The sequence below is a fragment of the Neoarius graeffei genome, chromosome 14, assembly GCF_027579695.1.
Source record: "Neoarius graeffei isolate fNeoGra1 chromosome 14, fNeoGra1.pri, whole genome shotgun sequence".
Taxonomy (NCBI): Eukaryota; Metazoa; Chordata; class Actinopteri; order Siluriformes; family Ariidae; genus Neoarius; species Neoarius graeffei.
The window spans coordinates 7,506,199-7,525,667 of record NC_083582.1 but is presented as its reverse complement, the minus strand read 5'-3'; the positions used below and the strand labels follow the sequence as shown (position 1 = coordinate 7,525,667).

The window sequence follows — 19,469 nt, the reverse complement described above, 5'->3', positions numbered from 1 at the left end:
TTTCCTTTCGTGCTATAATTTAAAAGATTCCTCTGATGCAAAACCATGTTAGTGCGTACAACAGAAGAAGAGGTCACATTAGAAGTCTCTAAACAGAAAAAGGCTTGAGAAAAAGAGCCTGCTGAATGGAGAGAAGAATAAAAAATATAAAAGACCAAAGGCTGGTCAAAAGAAGCCCCAGGTTAGATAGCGAAGTGGAGGCTCCAGGATGGATGGAAAAGTCCCCACCTGGACCTAGGTTGGAATAAAGAAGCCCCAGGATGGATAGAAGAAACCTGAGGTTAGACAAAACAAGCTCCAGTCTAGATAGTGGATTGGATGCCACAGAAGAAGCCCTGAAGTAGCTGGTAGAGTGGAGGCTGTATGCAGGAAAAACAGGCCCTATGATGGATAGATGAAGACTGGAAGGAAGAACATCCACAGATTGGCTAGTGGTGTGGAGACCCCCAGCATGGACAGAAAAGACCCCAAGCTGGCAAGAAGACAGCAAGTGGAGTGGAGGCTCCAGGATGGGCATTAGATATGTCAAGCTGAGCAGAAGAAGCCTCGGGCTGGAGAGAAGAACGCCTACAGGGTGGTCAGTGATGTGGAGGCCCCAGGCTGACCAACAGACCTCCTCAGCATGGACAGATAATACTCCAGGCTGACAAAAAGAAACCCCGGATATTAGATTTCAGATGTTTTTTGGATGATTTAAAGTTTAAGAAACTCATAATTAGGTCGGTCTTAAAGAAAATAAGCTTCCACTACTTGTAAAAAAAAGAAAGAATGATTCTGTTCCCTATTTAGGACACTAATATGTATCCATGTTTCCTCCATCTCTATCTCTAATTTCATTTCTACTTTCCATCAGGATGATCCACGAGCCTGAGAAAGAACTTTGCATCTCTGTTTTCATGCAAAAAAAGTTACTTTAATACTGCTGGAAAAGTCAAGCAGATGGTGTGTGGGTGATGAGACAGAACATCAGTACGGTTGTGAGCGCTGCAGGAAGGTTAAACGCAGACAATAACGCAGCTCTGTTCCACACTGATCTCCGGTCTGAATGTCGCAGTGTGTGACGTAGCATTGAAAATGCTACATTATCATTTCAGCCGTGCGATACACTGACACGACACGACCACACACCCACCACAGACCTCCGGCGCAGAGGAAAGCAGCATGTGTGGGTGGATGTGTGCGAGACACAGACATATAAAGAGTGTCAGGTTACACCCTCGAGAGCACTTGTTCTCCGCAGAGATCCCCAAACTGCAACGATTAAACGACTCGCAGCTCAACATGCTACATTCCGCCATTTGCGTCTTGCTATGATGCTAATACCTTACATATCTAGCGAGTAATAAAACACTCTTTTTCCAAAAATACAGTGATGAGAAAAAGAAAGGACACCCTCTTTCAATTCCACTTGTATTATGGTGGTTTTTGTATATCCAGACCTAATAAAACGTCATCTGGTCTTCATCTGGACATGAAAGTAAATCTAACACGAGGGAACAAACAGCACGTAAATCCGACTGTGTCATTATTAGCTCATGCCATCATGTGTTGTCTGCCGTCCGTCCGTCATCCATCGTCCGTCATCCACATTTCACAAAAATCGCTTCTTCTCTTTCAATTTGTCACCGATTTTTATTCTTTTTGGCAGGAAGGTTGGTCTGCCTGGGGTGCATATACTGTAGCTTCTACCCAAATTTGCATAATTGCAATTAATGATGATGATCTCATCTCATCTCATTATCTCTAGCCGCTTTATCCTGTTCTACAGGGTCGCAGGCGAGCTGGAGCCTATCCCAGCTGACTACGGGCGAAAGGCGGGGTTCACCCTGGACAAGTCGCCAGGTCATCACAGGGCTGACACATAGACACAGACAACCATTCACACTCACATTCACACCTACGCTCAATTTAGAGTCACCAGTTAACCTAACCTGCATGTCTTTGGACTGTGGGGGAAACCGGAGCACCCGGAGGAAACCCACGCGGACACGGGGAGAACATGCAAACTCCGCACAGAAAGGCTCTCGCCGGCCACGGGGCTCGAACCCGGACCTTCTTGCTGTGAGGCGACAGCGCTAACCACTACACCACCGTGCCGCCCATGACGACGATATGGACTAATTAATCAATCAATCCCTAACAAGCTGTTTCCACACAAATCGCTTCTTCTCCCTCAATTCTTCACCGATTTTGATTCCTTCCGGCGTGAAGGTAGGGGAACTTCTACCCAGATTTGATTTCTCACAGGGTCAGAGTGAGCTACGCCATCATTGACGGTCTCGTTTATTTACCAAACAAGTAGAAATTGACACCGGTGGCGATGCATTCTTCTAGTCCTTCCAGTTATTAATACGACCTCATACTTTTCAAATTTACCTTGACCATATTCGCATCGATGCCAAAATCATATGATATTCTCTGAATGATATCACAACGATGAGAACCGCAAAGGGCTGGATGGACAACCTGAAAACAAATCAGCCCTTGTTGTCTAGTCGTACTCATAGTAGTAGGCGTTTATTCATTTCCGAGTATTCAGTTTCTTCCCTCTTATCTGTTGTGTTTATATCGTTGGTGACTAATAAAGCTGATCCTCGCATGGAACATATGGCCGCATGCACGGCACTGCAAAGTTGGCGGTGGTCGTGGTTGGGCTTGATGGATCTTCCGTCTCTCTCGTTGATTTGATCTCTTCATTTCTCCGGTGGTCATTCTCAAATAGCTCAACACCACCTGAAATGGTGTGTCTCTCTTTGCCTCTGTCTGTCTCTCTCTGTCGAGTTACACATCAATCCTGAGACACCAGTGACGCTGACATCATCTGGTCTCCGGACCTCCCTGATCCATCCTGATGCCCTACTTCTGGCTGGACTAAGTTCTCGTCACATCGCTCCTGTGGAGGACGGCCCCATATGGACGGTCAAAAAAGATGGCCACTTAGAAGATGCTCTGGACACTTACAGTTTTGCTCCGATGGTTTAGGACTACGATCACTATGATAACTGTAGGACTGCAGTTGTCATGAACAGTTTTGCACTCAAGTCTCCATCAAAGAACGGTTGGTAACTTCAACAAAACAGACTTCATGCTAAAACTATAATGAATTTCCTGGTGACTAGATAGGACACTGTTATAGAAGTGAGTTATTTATAATCACACTATCTGTTCTCACCCAGATGAGGATGGGTTCCCTTTTGAGTCTGGTTCCTCTTGAGGTTTCTTCCTTGTTTCGTTTGAGGGAGTTTTTCCTCGCCACCGTCGCCTCAAGCTTGCTCATCAGGGATAAATCAATTTATTAGGGATAAAATTAGCTCATATGTTTAAAGTCTTTTTTTTTCTAACACTGATTTGTGACAACGTCTGTTGTTAAAAGCGCTATACAAATAAACTGACTTGCGGTCAGCTGCTTGAACATCCCAGGTCTCCTGACTAATGTTGGTCTTTTTCAGGGTTTGTTTGAGCTGGTCTTTGTAGTGCCGTATGGGGCATCCCTCTCTCTCTTCTTCCCTTATTGTATAAGCCATGTGTAAAAACATAAGTACACCTTAAAGCTTCCATATCAATTAACGAGGTAATTTGCAGACAGGAGCAATGATCTCGGAGTTGCCCCATATCAGGCTGGGGAGGGTTTTCACTTTCAAATCCATCACTCTACAGTGAGAAGGATTCTTAAGAAATGGAGAATGGTCAAGAACGCTTCCCCAGGAGTCTGCCCCAGGAGTGGATGTCAAACCATTTGATGATCCGAGAAAGAAGACAAAAGGGATCTCCAGGCTTCAGAGAAAGATATTAAATGTTGACATTTATGACACTATTATGAGAAAAAGACTTTACGATTATGGCTTTTATGGAAGGTTCAACAGGAAAAAGCATCTTTTGCAAGGTTTGCGATGTTACAGCTAAAGAAACCTCAATATTTCCTCAGACAATTGTCCTTTGGACAGATGAGATAAAATTGGAGATCATGCAGAGCACCATGTTTGTGAAAGCCAAATATGGCATATCACCACAAACACCTCATGCCCACTTTTCAAGCATGGTGGTGCAAGATTTGAGCATGTTTTGTCACCACAAGTCCAGGGCATCTCATGGTCATTGTGGCAACCATGAACTCTTTGTAGGCAAATAATCAGGTCATCTGTCCAGCAGATAAATGGCTATACAGGCTGTAGCGGGCTGTACATGAGAGAGAAGCTCCAGGCTGAAGATCTTGGTTGAAAAAGCCTGAGGTTGGATGGCTGGATGGAAGAATTCCCAGGCTGGACCTGTGGTTCAAACAAACCCCAAACTGGATTGCTGGCTCAAAACAGGCCTACACAGGGTGTCTGAATGGCCAAAGCCCCTGAATGGATGTCTGGAACGTACCTCAGGCAGGACAGCTGGATGGAAGAAGTACAAGAATGGATGGTTGAATAGAAGAAACCCTAGACTGAAAGTCTGGATCGAAGCTACCCAAGGTTGGACGATGGGACGGAAGAAGCTTCAGACTGGATGGTTGAATACAAGAAGTCCCAGGATGGCCATGTGGATAGAAGAACCTCCACAATGGACAATGGAATGAAAGACGCTCCAATCTGGACACCTGCATCCAAGAATCATTCAAGGGAACATTGTACATTTGGTTTTTCACTGTACCATTCCTTTAACATTGGCCAGTGTGTGTATGTGTGGGGGTCTTTATTTTCCCCCCACTCCTTGAAGTAGGGAGGAAGTCATCTGTAAGTGATTCAGGATGCAGCCTACCATACTCTTCTATCCCACTCGGTCAAGAATATCCTGCTTTAATCAGCACTTTGGTAAACTGAAATGATAGGCTAAATATTTCATGATTTTATCTCAACTTGTGTTTCATTTAACTGTATAATCAAAACCAGATTTATAACAGTCAACATTTCCACAAGGACAGTTTTGAAACCCTAAGCTGGATAGAAAAAAATAACAGAAGCTAGAGAAATCCCAAGCCCTGGAGGGTATAATCTGGATGGTGGGCTGGATTAATAAATACCTCAGACTTGATGGAAATGGCCCCAGGCTGGAAGTTATAAACCCCAGACTCTACAGAGAAACTGAGTGAAAAGACCCAATACTGGACAGAACATACCCCAGGCTGGACATTAGAAGCCCTAGACTTGATGGAATGACTAGAGGGAAATGGCCCAAGTCTGGATGGGTGACACCCCAGGCTAGATAGGACTGGACAAAATCCATGCCTCCAGCAAGACTTCGGAAGCCCCAGGCTAGATGGGGAAACAATGGCCTAATGGTTAGAGAAGCAGCTTTGGGACCAAAAGGTTGCTGGTTTGTTGGACCAGCAGGAATGGCTAAAGTGCCTTTGAGCGAGGCACCTAACCAGCTACTGCTACCCAGGCTGCTCTGGGTGTGCTGTATGTTACTCTGAATAAGAGCATTTGCTAAATGCCATTAATGTAATGTCCAAGGATGGATGGATGGATGGATGGATGGAAGACACCCCTGTCCGGACATTAGAATCCTTAGCATAGCTGCTGTGACGGAGCGCCCGTCACTACAGTTGAGTATGTGCTCTCACTGCCATACCAACGAGCCTGGCTCTTTGGCATTGTGGTCAGGGGGCGGGTTTGGTACCCTATAGACCTGGGTTCAAGGCAGGACAAGGTGACTGTTCTCTTGCTTCGCCACAGCTGCTAAGAATGGAAGAGGCCTACAACTGGATGGAGGAAGCCCCAGACTAGCTAGGTGTTTTATAGCTACTGTTGAGAGATGGCATTAGCTAATCCACGGGTTAATTTTATCACAGTGCTGTGCTTCGGTAGCTGACTAGCCTAGCCAATGCTGACAAACGTCAGTTATTATGTTCAGTAGTATTCCATGCTAAAGGGAAAAAAAAAAAAGATTGGCTGAATAAATTTGGCTGCAGCTCCGCCCTTGTTCACTCAGGAACACCTGGAACTCAGACACCCACCTCTTGAATGCACCTCAGGGAATGTTAATAATAAGGTTATTCATTTTGTATATCGCAGTATATCGGACGACCGATCATCTGACCAGGAAGTAGAAATTCCTGCAGGTTTTAAAGAAACGTTTCACAAACCTTTCATGAAATATTCAGTTTTCCACAAACATGCAGTGTAAACAGGCTGTGAGACCATGGAGGGTCTGTTCGCTTCTTAAACACAGAGAGAGAGAGAGAGAGAGGAGTGTATAGAGTGGCTGAAGAGTTTAGAAGCCTGTTTGCATATTTGCTCCTGCTGACCGAGGTCACCGGCTTTATAAAGACTCTTTGTGTAGAGCGGGTGTGTGTGCGTGCAGCCATGTTCTCTAGATATTAGGCAGCACATGAGAAAGATCTCAGTGGGTCAGGTTACACTGAAATCCTTGAGCGAGCTCAAAGAGAGGTTCTCCATACCAACACACACACGGTTTTCTTCCTTATCCCAGTGCCCAAGGACACACTCACACACTAGTACTGAATCAGACCGTTTTAAACATTTTATATTATTCACGTATCATATTACAGCTCACCATCACACCGCCCTGTTGTTGATTATTTTCCTAGAACAGCATGACACACGGTGTTTTATTCCTTCCGTAAGATGTTTCCCATCATGTCTGATGTATTAAATTTATAGTGTCTCTTATTTTAAAAATAAATAAATCAATCAATCACAGTGACCGGTAGCTAACGCTAGCCGCCTGTTCATATTATATACACAACTCGGGGCAATTTAATCGGTTCTTATTTAATAAAATATTAATTCCGATAAATTAAGAGCTTTAATGACCTGTAGACATCCTGTATATAAAGCACAGCTAATACAGAACTAAAAGAATCCTTCATACTGTACACTTTTTTCCCCACTTCTTTTTTTTTTTTTTTTTTTTAAAGTAAGAAGCAGCGGTGTAATATTTACTCTGGGCTAAATAGACCGTCGAGTTTAACAGACCGTTGGCGTATCTTGGCAACGTTGTGACGTATCGCTGATTTTAAAACAGCTCTTAAACCATTTCCTTGTGCTGACTTCTAAAGCAAGAACGCAGGGAATCAAACCAGCTGCCTTTTATTCCAGCTGACATTTTGTTCAAGTCCTGAACCACACTACAGGAAAATCAGTTTACGGGACCGCAAAAGGGGCCCCGATTTCAGGCTGGTCGTGAACAATTATCGTTACATGTGAAGTGTCTGATTTTCTTCTCCGATCCACACATGAACATCACAATTTATTGAAAATGATCAGCAGTGAAATATTTATATTCAATCAATCACTCTGTACAACTACTGGTGTCAAAACGCAGTCTTGGTTTCTCCGAGAACCAATCAGATGTCGTCTGCCATGTTTGTCTTTTTTTTTTTTTTTTTTAAATTGTAATTTACATTTGTTAAAGAAAAAAAAATTTCAAGAGCTTAAATCATTTAAAGTGTGTTTTATTCTGGAAAAATCTGATCGCTGGATCACTATTTGCTCCGGAGTTCTCTCGTCAACATGTTGCTCCATTTTCACTTCGGTTAGCTTCGGTTTCCTGATGCTGATAAAAGCGTGGTGGGCTTCAAATGCTGTTTTGTTTTGTTTTTCCCCTCCATGTTCATAACAGAGTGGGAAGTTTCAAACTTCCCAGTAGGAAAGATCCGTTTGAACGCTCATAATTCCTGCTCGAGAGCTGCGATTCCGTGACGATGTTTCAAGATGGCGGCGCTCATCATGAAGCAGAAACTCAAAATAGCGGCTGACGAACTGAAATTTAAAACGCTATTCGCTTTCTGTAAGATTTCTTGATCAAACTGCTTTTTCGTACAAATTTCTGCACGATAACAAATTAAGCACCAACCAAAGAAACCAGCGACTAAAGACTGGTTTTAGATCAGGAAAGGTTCAATCGTCAAATTTTTAAAAACGTCTTACTTGTTCAAATATTCTGGAATCTACATAAAACATGATGAACTCTAATCACTTTAAGCTGCAGCTTCAGTACGAGTTTATCAAGCGGCTGAGAAAAACCCTTTCGGAAAAACGGTTTCATGACCTGTAGACATCCTGTAAGCTACACTTACAGGCCACTTTATTAGGAACAGCCCTACATCCACCTGCTGTTCTCTGCAGTTGTGTAATCAGCCGATCCCTCGCCAGCAGCACGACGCGTCAAATCACGCCGATACAAATCACGAGGTTCAGTTAATGCTCACAACCTTCAAACATCAGAACGGGAAAAATCGTGATCTCACAGTGTGACTTTCTTTCTTTCACTGTGGCGTGGGTGTCGGTTTGAGCATTTCAGAAACTGCTGAGATCTCCTTCCTGGGGTTTCCTCACTCTCTACCCTCCTCCATCCGTCTACCTGTCTCACTCTCTACCCATCTGTGGCACTCTCTACCCTCCTCCATCCGTCTACCTGTCTCACTCTCTACCCATCTGTGGCACTCTCTACCCTCCTCCATCCGTCTACCTGTCTCACTCTCTACCCATCTGTGGCACTCTCTACCCTCCTCCATCCGTCTACCTGTCTCACTCTCTACCCATCTGTGGCACTCTCTACCCTCCTCCATCCGTCTACCTGTCTCACTCTCTACCCATCTGTGGCACTCTCTACCCTCCTCCATCCATCTACCTGTCTCACTCTCTACCCATCTGTGGCACTCTCTACCCTCCTCCATCCGTCTACCTGTCTCACTCTCTACCCATCTGTGGCACTCTCTACCCTCCTCCATCCGTCTACCTGTCTCACTCTCTACCCATCTGTGGCACTCTCTACCCTCCTCCATCCGTCTACCTGTCTCACTCTCTACCCATCTGTGGCACTCTCTACCCTCCTCCATCCGTCTACCTGTCTCACTCTCTACCCATCTGTGGCACTCTCTACCCTCCTCCATCCGTCTACCTGTCTCTCTCTACCCTCCATCCGTCTACCTGTTTCACTCTCTACCCTCCATCTGTCTACCTGTCTCACTCTCTACCCTCCATCTGTCTACCTTTCTCACTCTCTACCCATCTTCATCTATCTGTCTCACTCTCTACCCATCTGTCACTCTACCCTTCTCCAGCTGTCCACCTGACTCACTCTCTACCCATCTGTGGCACTCTCTACCCTCCTCCATCCGTCTACCTGTCTCTCTCTACCCTCCATCCGTCTACCTGTTTCACTCTCTACCCTCCATCTGTCTACCTGTCTCACTCTCTACCCTCCATCTGTCTACCTTTCTCACTCTCTACCCATCTTCATCTATCTGTCTCACTCTCTACCCATCTGTCACTCTACCCTTCTCCAGCTGTCCACCTGTCTCACTCTCTACCTGCCTTCATCTACCTGTCTCACTCTCTACCCATCTGTGTCACCCTGTACCCATCTCCGTCTGTCTACCCATGTCCCTGTCTCGCACTCTACCTGTCTGTCTCCCTCGCTCTCCATCTCTCGAGCTGTGTCCCTGTCTCACACTCGACCCATCTGTCACTCTCTACCATTCTCCATCGGTCTACCTGTCTCACTCTCTACCCATCTTCATCTATCTGTCTCACTCTCTACCCGCCTTCATCTACCTGTCTCACTCTCTACCCGTCTGTGTCACTCTGTACCTGTCTCCGTCTGTCTACCTGTGTCCCTGTCTCTCTCACTACTCGTCTCCGTCTGTCTAGCTGCCTCACTCTCTCTACTTGTCTGTGTCACTGTCTACCCTTCTGTCGGTCTACCTGTCTCCCTCTCTACCAGTCTAGGTCACTCTCTACCCTGCTGTGTCTGTCTGCCTGTGTCACTGTCTACCCTTCTCTGTCTGTCTCCCTATCGATCTGTCTCCCTCTCTACCCATCTCTGTCTGTTGACCTGTCCCCCTGTCTCTCACACTACCCGCCTGTCTGTCTCCCTCTCTACCAGTCAGAAGCTGCTGATCTCCTCCTGGGGTTTTCACACACAACAGTCTCGAGAGTTTACACAGAATGGTGCGGAAAACAAAAAACACAGTGTGAGCGACAGTTCTGTGGGTGGAACGTAAACAAACGCCTTGTTGATGAGAGAGGGTCAGAGATCAGAAAATGCAGATTGGTTTGAGATGTTTTTTTTTTTTTTTGCCAGGAAGGATACAGTAACTCATATAATCACTCTTTACAACCGTGATGAGCAGAAAAGCATCTCAGCATGCAACAGAAAAATAGAAGAACACATTGGGTTCCTCTCCTGCAGCCAAGAACAGGGATCTTAGAACCAACAACATGTTCCTGTTAAAGTGGCCGGGGAGGGTATATCATACCTATTGCAGCTTTAATGTTTCCTGAATTCTCAGCAAACGCTGGAAAGTGAGACGATGTCTCCACTACACCTGCGATGTCATTCACGACACCTGCGCTGGATTTCTGATTGTGACGTCACTGAAAAAGGATCACGACAAAATTTAAACGTTATTCCGTATATCCGAGTTAAACGTTTGTTGTTTTTTTCCTCCAATTAAGCGCTCGTTTCACCGAGTTAGGAATAACAGCGTCCCCGTGACGACCGCTAACTTCTCACATGATTAACAAAAAATAAACTACAGCCCCGAGCAACAAATATTCATTATTAACATTTAAAGTGTTTCAGGGCGGAGTTTAGCTTTATGGGCTGCTTTGTTTGCCTTTAATTGGAGTCGTGTTTAAAGGTCCCATGGCATGAAATTTTCACTTTCTGAGGTTTTTTAACGTTAAAATGAGTTCCTCTGACCTTCTTAAGTCACCCCAGTGGCTAGAAATTTCATAATGTGTAAACCAAACTATGCCCAACATTTGAGAATGGCGCGTCAAAACGGCTCGTTGATAAGCTCTTCCCTTTACTACGTCAGCAAGGGAGATGATCCCCACGCCCCCCTCTGGATTCCCACCCACTGTATGGATTGCCCGCCCAACTCAAAAGTTGCCTTTTGTCCTACCAAGCCTACTGCGCATGCGCGAAGCCTACTGCGCATGTGCAGAACACATGACTACATTTTGTAGTGAGGAGCCCATAGAAGACACAACATGGAAATTGCGCTGTACATGGATGTGACAACACAGAAAGGAGTCTGTTTTTACTGCCGACGGGAGAGCCCCTGAAGACGCAGTGGCTTAATTTTATTTACTTCAATAATACGCCGTCGAGTCTACCTAAGACGGTGTATGTTTGTCGGAAGCATTTTCCTGATGAATGTTTCCACAACTTGGGACAGTACAGGGCAGGTTTTGCACATCAACTGTCACTGAAGCCTGGGTCCGTACCAAGCATCCCTGCCGCATCAGCAACAAACACCGAACAAGTAAGTGTATAACTGTTAAGTCGTTTTGCCGTGTTTTAAAATCGGTGCGTTAGCCTAGCAATGGCTACATTAGCTGTGCAGCTAACCGCTTCCTGCAGTTAGCCAGGTACATGGGCTCGAGTTGTACCATTTTTTTTTTAGACAGGGCGGACGGACCAGGGCATTCACCCGCCTGGCCGTGCCCGACGAGGAGCGCTCTCGGTCGGCTTGGGAGGCAGACGGCAGCCCCTCCTGGAAGTGCAGTTTTACCATGGGCCTCATGCGGAAAAAAATGACAAAGTCCCAGTTTTACCATGGGCTCGAGTTGTACCATTTTTTTAGACAGGGCGGACGGACCAGGGCATTCGCCCACCTGGCCGTGCCCGACGAGGAGCGCTCTTGGCCGGCTTGGGAGGCAGACGGCAGCCCCTCGCCCTCCCCCCATGGCACGCCCCCACCGTCTACCCTTCCCCGCCTCCTGCTTCTCATTAGCAAAACGACGCACTGGGAAAAGCGGTGAAATGGGGCTTTCTCCCAGGAGGCTATATCTACGTACCGAGGGTTCATTTTGAGAAAGGCTGCGGATATAACATCCGGAAACCTCCACGAGCCTGTTTAAAGCATCAACAAACCACCATGCCATGGGACCTTTAACACTTCCAGGCAAAAGATAGATCCCGAGGGCATCGCAACAGTGACGGGGACCTTTCTCGAACACGGGAAGAAGAAACGATCGAGAGCGAGAAAAATCTGTTAGAGTTCTCCTTATAACTTACTGTATATCTCACAGGCATCAGAAGCCACGCCCACTCTGTACCATCAGAACTATGGATTTGAATAATGTGTTCTCACACACACACACAAAGTCTGCAGCCAGTTTACAAACACACTTTAAACGCTGTTTATTCATATAGAAATAAGTACATTTTACGTTACACTTTGTAAAAAGAGGAATTAAACTCTATTAGCTTGAAATTATCATTTATCATCAACGTTATTAAAACCTGAAACCCTTTCCAAGCGTTTCACTCTGAGGACGTGTGTGTGTGTGTGTAATGTGTGCATCAATGCCAGTGCATGTTCGACAGTAAGTCCCTGTTTTTACAGCAGTCGGCTCTCAGATCCTTCTTCTGTTTTCCTTTCCGTCCTTCGTCATGCCGTGTACTTTCAGATGAACGGAGCAGGAAAAAAATGAATGAATACATCCTTAAAAATATAGATTTATATTATTTTGACCCCATTCGCTCCTCATTCAGCACAGACAGGCAGGTCGGACTCTGAGAACGTATGCCGTCGTTTCAAACTTCCTTTAAAGAACAAAAAAAAAAAGTTAAAAAGCTACAATATCTGCAACAGAGCACGAGCACAACCCCGATATCCCAGAATCCACTCTGAGATTCACCCTGAGTCATCCTAACGTCCCACAATCCCGTTTGTGTGCGTCCGTTTCTCCTGAGTCCTATTTCACCCCCCACTTCAGCCCCCTCCCTGCTCCAAAAAGCACGAACCGCTACAGGATGTGAGAAGTGAGATGGGCGGGGCAGGTGGTGAGGACATAAAGACATCCTCAACAACAACAAAAGTCTCAATTTCTTTCAATCTGCTCGATATCGAGTTCTCCGCCCAACACGTCCCTTCTCAACCCGCACAGCTCCGCCCACGGAGGTTCTCGCTCCTTCCCGTTGGTCCAGTCGCCGTCTGAGTCGTCGATGACCGATGAGTCGTCTTCTTTCGGGCTGAAGGGATACACTTTCTCTTTCTCACTCTGGTGGACGGGGCTACCGAAAGAGGGCGGGGTCTGGCTTGATCGACAGTCGTCGTCGCTGTTAACGCGAGGGCAACTGAGGCTCTGGAAATTCTGCTTCTGTCAAAAACAAAAACCACCATCATTAGTTTAACATCCCGTATCAGTACGATCACGTTAATTACAAAATAGCTGTCACTGAACCAGAAGGTAGGCGGAGTCTACAAAACACCACCTGTGTGTCGATGGGGTCGAGAGTGAACGCATCAAATGCGCTTAAATTTTGAGCACACAGATACACATTTGCGTATGAATTTGCATCTCTGTGGAGTGGTACCGGAACGCTCCAGATGTTGCAGGATCGGGGAACTCCCGGCCAACGTTCCAACTTGAAACTAAAAGGAAGAAAGGACTCCAGAGGCCGTGCTTAACAGAAACGGGTTACTGTTTCCAGTTTTGTATAGTAATGAAGTAAAAATACTTCACTGCTGTACTTAAGTACATTTTGGGAGATTTTGTACTTTACTTGAGTTTTCAAATTTTTGAGAACTTTCACTTTTACTTCACTATATTTTTTAACTTAATTGCATACTTTTACTCCGATACATTTTCAAAGAGCCATTTAGTTACTTGTTACAAAAAAAAAGGAAAAAAAATGTGTTTTAACCCCACTGACTGCAACGAAGGCGCCGTTTACACATACCCGGGTATTTTTAAATACGCAGACCTTTGCCTTCGTTTGTGCCTTTCGTTTATAGACCCCTTTCACATGACGTCACCGCGCCGCGAGAGTTTGTTAGGCGCCATATTGGAAGACCAAGTACATGCACTCACAATATAAAACAAAGTACGAGCGAGAGTAAAGTGACACGATGGCTGATAATTCGGGTTATGTGAGTACATTACCAGCTGCAGAAAGGGCACGGTATGTGGAGAAACTGGCTGTGATTGATGGGTTTGACCCATATGAAGGGAGAATGGAAACATAAGGAGGACCGGACACCAGTTCTTCCATCTGTTTGCTACCCAGACATTGTAAACTATTTGTTGTTTACACCCAGTGCCTACACTCAGTGTTCGAACTATGCCGATATTTTCGGGGGGTCCCTTTTTTTCCCTTGGGGTGCTTGCACTTGTCTCGGAGCGCGGATCTCCAAACACATGAGAAGCCTATCTTGCGCACATATCACGCGGACTCCACACACGCATCGCGTCTGAAGTCATAACTCATCAGGGGAAATCGTGTCTGCATTGGCATGTTCAAAAAACAACCTCGCGTCAACAATGATACCACACGCAAGAAAAAAAAACAGTCAGGCTACTCAACAACCAACCTGGCAGCAGCGAGCAAGCCCCAAACCATCCTAAATTATTATTATTATTAAATTGTAGAAGTCCGGGAGGCTTGCTCCTCATACAGTTATCAACTTGGGGCCACTTTAGCATGTTTTAAATCTGAATTTCTTGCGTTTGCTTACCTCAAAGTGTCCGCAGATCATGCACAGACTTATCCATTATATCCACAGTTTTTTGCCAAGTCTCACACAGGTTTCTTTCAAGTCTACTGTTGGGCCAATAAATCATAAATAAAACAGCTCAGATTTGTTTGTTTAAGTCGTTTGCCACTCCACTTTATTCTCGTGGGTTCACATACCGCTGCCGTTATTATCCCCTTATCACGAGTTTGTTGGTCTTCCAAAATGGCGCAGGGTCTGTTTACTTCCGGTTTCGGGTGACGTCAGTGAAAGGGATCTATACACACACGGAGTTTTTTCCTCTGAAAATGATTCTTTCTAAAAACCCCAGCAAAAGTGGAGATTTTTTGAAAACTCCGTTTTGCGTTTGTGTGTAAAGAGACCAAAACGGAGTTTTAGGCAATCTTCACGCCACAAAAGAGCGACCGTTGTACATATGACAAGCATGGAAACACTCAGAGTAGCAGCATTTCTGTTATTAAGAGCTATATTCGCCTGTTTGCTTTTGAGAATAAAGCTCATAAAGCTCATTGACCAGCAGCAGGCTTTCGTCTAAACGGGGGAACAGGGGCGCTGCGCCCTCTTACTCTCGGCGTGCGCCCCCTTACCGACTCCGTGAAAACATCCCAGCAACACTACGTGACAATGTGTCTGATCATCAAATACGTTATAATTGCTCCAAAAATATTCCAATCATAGTAGATACACCGCCAGACGGCGCAAAAACAATCCGAATTGGCGTTTTCCAGACTGAGGCGCCATGTTGTTTAGTTGTTTACTTGTCGCGGCTGCTCTCGCGAGATTTGACATGGGTTACATACAAGGTCAGCTGACTTGTAGCGCGAGATTTCTCGAGACTGAATGACCTTTCACCCACCGGCGCGGGAGCTTTTGACAGAAGTAGTTCGCGAGTTGGTTTTGTTGACACTTGGGCATTTAAAGATGTCATCCCGCGGCACGAAGCGGAAGAAAGACAAAGACTGTCCAGGGCAGAAGAAGATTAGGCCAAATTAAAAAAAAAAAAAAAAAAAAGTGTGTTTCCGGTAACCCGACCGATCGAGAATTTCCGCGTCGAAATTGCCGACCGTAAAGTTTTTATTACAAATTTCCCTCGATATTTTAGTGTAAGCAGCGTTAGTTTGTCATAATTTTTTGTTTCAACGCATTCAAGTTGTGAAAGAAACGATAAAAAGTAAAATGTTTCGCCACTTCTATCAGCCCTCCTGCATAAACATGGAAGCGCACTTGTATACTGAAGGAGGAAGGAAAACTGAGCCGAGCCGCCATTTTGAATCCTCATTCAAGGCTGTAATGCAAATTGCTTCCTTTTCAGTATACAAGTGCACTTCCATGGCAGGGAAAAACACTACGTTTTGCCGCCTATGTAGTCCCCTATTTATACAAATAGGAGTCATTCAGGATTCAGCCATGTTTTTGCTCGACCCAAGTTCTACAGTAGGCTAGGCGAGGCCGTCTGCTTTTAATGGAAGTAGCCGAGCCTAGGATGTTATTTTCATGTTATTTCTTGATAAGGTGTTTTCACGTTATTACATGAAAATATCATGAAATATCGCTTCCGTAGATCATAACTCGAACTCTCGCGATTTTTTTTTTATTCGTTTAAAGATTTAAAACACTTATTTTATTATGATGTGTGGTATAAAGGATTCTGTGCCAAAATACTATTTTGTAAGATGTTTACTTGTGTTAATTTTTTCGAACAAAATAAAAAAAAAAAAATTTAAGAAAAAAAAAAAAAACTTTCCTACCTACCGACCTTATTTTAGTATTTCATGTTACCGGAAACACACTTTTTTTTTTTTTTTGGCCTTACTTCTTTCTTTTTCAATGTTGACAGACAATTTGTTACAATTTCCCTCTCGGATAGCCTCAGAATGTCCCATTGGAGCATTTTTCAAAGGCTTTGCACGGCGGGGGGGGGGGACAACCGGCACCATCCCCCCCGCCATGGTGAGCGCCCTCATACTAAATTTTTCTAGAAAAAACCCTGCAGCAGAGACGCATTAGGGCTCGGAGGGCAGCAATTGCGGAGCTTCTGGTGACCAAAAGAGCCCGACCGTACCACCGCCAGCGTCGGCGATTTTGGGTTCGACCTGGACGGACTGCTATCTGGTGGGAGAATTTCGAGAATGGCGTTGTCGTCCCGGAGGAATGGCAGGAAAATTTCAGAATGTTGCGATCCTCACTCCTGTCACTCGCAGAGTTGGTACGTCCGTACATACCGTACAGGGTGAGTGTACTCACATGCGTGCTTCTGTCGATGTCGTCAAAAAAGTTGCCTGCGCACTCTGGCGTAGTTTAACAGCTCTTGACAGCGTATTTATGCGGATCAATATAAACGTAATTTTTTTTAAAAAACGCAGCTGTGTGCACGAAGTTATTTTGAAAAACGGAGTTTAGAAAACGTGCGTTTTTAAAAATACCCGGGTATGTGTAAACAGTGCCGAAGTCAGGGCGTGCCTGGGCTTGTTCACCACTTGTGCATGACAAGCAGTAGGCTACACCTGTTGGCTTCACGCAGTAAGCAGAAAGCTAGCTTCGCAATCAACAGCCCTGATGGAAGAGGAGACGGAGACAGCAGCTACTTCGGCTACAAATGAAGAGGAACCTGATGATGAGCACCCCTGGCCGTATTTGAACACAATGTTCTCTTACGTTGATGTGAAGGATCCGTCCTATCGAATGAAGTGCCTCTTATGCCTTCCAAAAAACGTGGAAATTCTCTCTTATAGAAACTCCCCGTCCAATCTAAAGAAACACATCGCGGTTTTCTCAGGTTTTTCAGTTTTCTCCAAATTACTTTTTTCTTTTGATTATTATGACAGCAATCGGTCGTGTACGCACCGCCATAGTTTATAAAGTGCAATAACAGTAGCAGCTTTTTTTTTTGTTTTTTTCTTAATGGTGTGATGTATGCCTAATTTTCAGTGCTTTCTCTTCTCTTAGTTTAAAAAACAAAGGGAAAAAATGAGAAAAAAAGTGCCAGAACTGTGGTCTCCATCTTCAGATGCCAGATAGGCAGCTTCATTTTCCTCCCAATTTATTTTTTTCTTGTTTATAATGGTTGTGTGTGCACCTCTATTTTCAGCAGTGTAATTGCATTGGTGACAAATTACCTTCAGTTTACCAAAATATTACAAATTCAGATCGCCTTTGCTTGTTTACTTTTACGTGTACTTTTAATTACATTACTTGAGTACATTTATTTTTGCATTACTTGTCATACTTAAGTGCAAGAAATGTCAGATACTTTAAGACTTTGGCCCACTTTACACGGGGACGGTCTGAAACAAAAACGCAAAAGTCCGTTTTCGTTCTCACTTTTTTCCGCGTCTACACGACCGTTTTCAAGGAGGAAATCTGCGTCTATACGGTGACGCATAAATGTGTGGAATTCAATTGGATGTGCATGCCAGGCGGCTAGGTGGTGCTGTGAAAGACCTCCGCTATGTCTGCACGCATGCGCAACGTCTTCTGTCTTGTCTGATCTGCGCATCTGCGCCGCGAAAACTTTGACTACTCTGCCTATGGTAAGTAAGAAAGTAAGTAAAAAAGTAAGAGCATACTATACCCGCCTCTGTTCATTAGCGGTATATGTGCAGATTCGCTATAGATGTTCGAAGGACTCCTGGACGTTTATTAAAGCTGCCAGAGCGGCTTGAAGGTCCGTTGGATCGATGTAATCAGACATGCTCTTACTTTTTTACTTACTTTCTTACTTCCCGGGCTGGCATGTACAGTATATGACATATGTATGACGTGAACGCGTACCCGACGTGAGCAGATCCGAGCAGAGTTTCGCGTATTGGGTAGTTTAGACGGATATGCAACGGGGGCTGTTTTTAACTTATCCACTCTGGAAGGCGTTTTCAATTTTTTCCGTTTTTCAGCCTCGGAAACGCCGTCCCCGTGTAGACGAAAGGCACTTCCGATAAAATATTTAGTCGTTTTTACCCGACAGTAAGGTATTAGGCAGAGACCCGTCCACCCGTAAATTTGACGGGCAATTGCCGATTTCAACGGGCAAGTATACACACAGACGGATACTGAAACGGACGATAATGCCGAAAATTTTCGCACATGAATACTCCCACATGTCATCCGATAAATCCAGTTATGTTCCGCCCACACACGGACTGGCCATCGGGAGTAGCGGGAGTTTTCCCGGTGGGCTGGTGGTTCAGCGTGGGCCGGCGGAGAAAAAAAAAAAAAAAACAGTTGCGCGCTGGCCTTTAATATGATAAGCAATGTTAACAGTTTCTTTAACAAACTGTTAACATTGCTTATTACAGTTGCGCGCTGGCCTTTAATATGATAAGCAATGTTAACAGTTTGTTAAAGAAACTGTTAACATTGCTTATCATATTAAAGGCCAGCGCGCAACTGTTTTTTTTTTTTTTTTTTTTCTCCGCTGGCCCACACTGAACCACCGGCCCACTGGGAAAACTCCCGCTACTCCCGATGGCCAGTCCGTGTGTGGTTCCGCCATCATTTACAAATCGTAAGAAACACAGTTTAATACGAAAAATACTGAAAACTTGAAATGAAAAATCAGAATATTTCATCGTTTCCGCCATTTTGGCCCGCACTGAATCTTGTAACATGCGGACTGAATAAATCGCGAATTCTGATTGGTCGAAAATTGCCAAACACCCTGCGTTGTAGTTTCCTCTTTCTTGGCGGGAGAACCGCATTTTTTTTTGCTGACTCACTCTTCTGGATCAAGATGAATCCCAACAAACGCCCCAAATTGAATGTGACAAAAACTGATTCGTTTTTCCACAAAAAGACAGAAAAGGTATGTGTGATACATTGATTAACAAGGGGGTTTCATTGGGGTATGGTAAAATAGAATACTGTTGGTTTTTTTTTTTATTAAATACTGTAACTAGATCAAAAGATTATATACAATTCATTGTTGTTTATTTTCTTTTCACTTTTGTTACCAAATCAAACACCATACATACATCTGATACATTCAGGAGTGAAACTGAAAAAAATACAAAGTAAAAATATGCAATATTTC

At 44.6% G+C, this 19,469-nt stretch overlaps 2 protein-coding genes across 3 annotated transcripts in view; one reads left to right on the top strand and one right to left on the bottom strand.

Moving 5' to 3' along the window:
* The first annotated feature begins 7,908 nt into the window (after positions 1-7,908).
* LOC132898660 (uncharacterized) lies at positions 7,909-9,602 on the top strand. Its single transcript, XM_060940375.1, has 3 exons — positions 7,909-7,943; positions 8,262-8,912; positions 9,014-9,602. Exons 1-3 carry the CDS (start codon positions 7,909-7,911, stop codon positions 9,600-9,602), a joined length of 1,275 nt encoding a protein of 424 aa, XP_060796358.1.
* A 2,478-nt stretch (positions 9,603-12,080) lies between these two features.
* Positions 12,081-19,469, bottom strand: part of fam53b (family with sequence similarity 53 member B) — a 98,029-nt gene continuing 90,640 nt past the window's right edge. For both annotated transcript variants that reach the window (XM_060939211.1, XM_060939210.1), the window contains one exon: positions 12,081-13,067. In XM_060939211.1, the coding sequence (XP_060795194.1) occupies positions 12,789-13,067 (279 nt within the window). In that variant the 3' untranslated portion in view covers positions 12,081-12,788. The remainder of the gene's footprint in view (positions 13,068-19,469) is intronic.

Coding starts and splice junctions, on each gene's coding strand:
- LOC132898660 (XM_060940375.1), top strand. CDS start 7,909: ATGATGAACTCTAATCACTTTAAGCTGCAGCTTCA. Junction 7,944..8,261: donor CACTTTAAGCTGCAGCTTCA/GTACGAGTTTAT, acceptor GAAACTGCTGAG/ATCTCCTTCCTGGGGTTTCC. Junction 8,913..9,013: donor TACCCTCCATCTGTCTACCT/GTCTCACTCTCT, acceptor ACCCTTCTCCAG/CTGTCCACCTGACTCACTCT.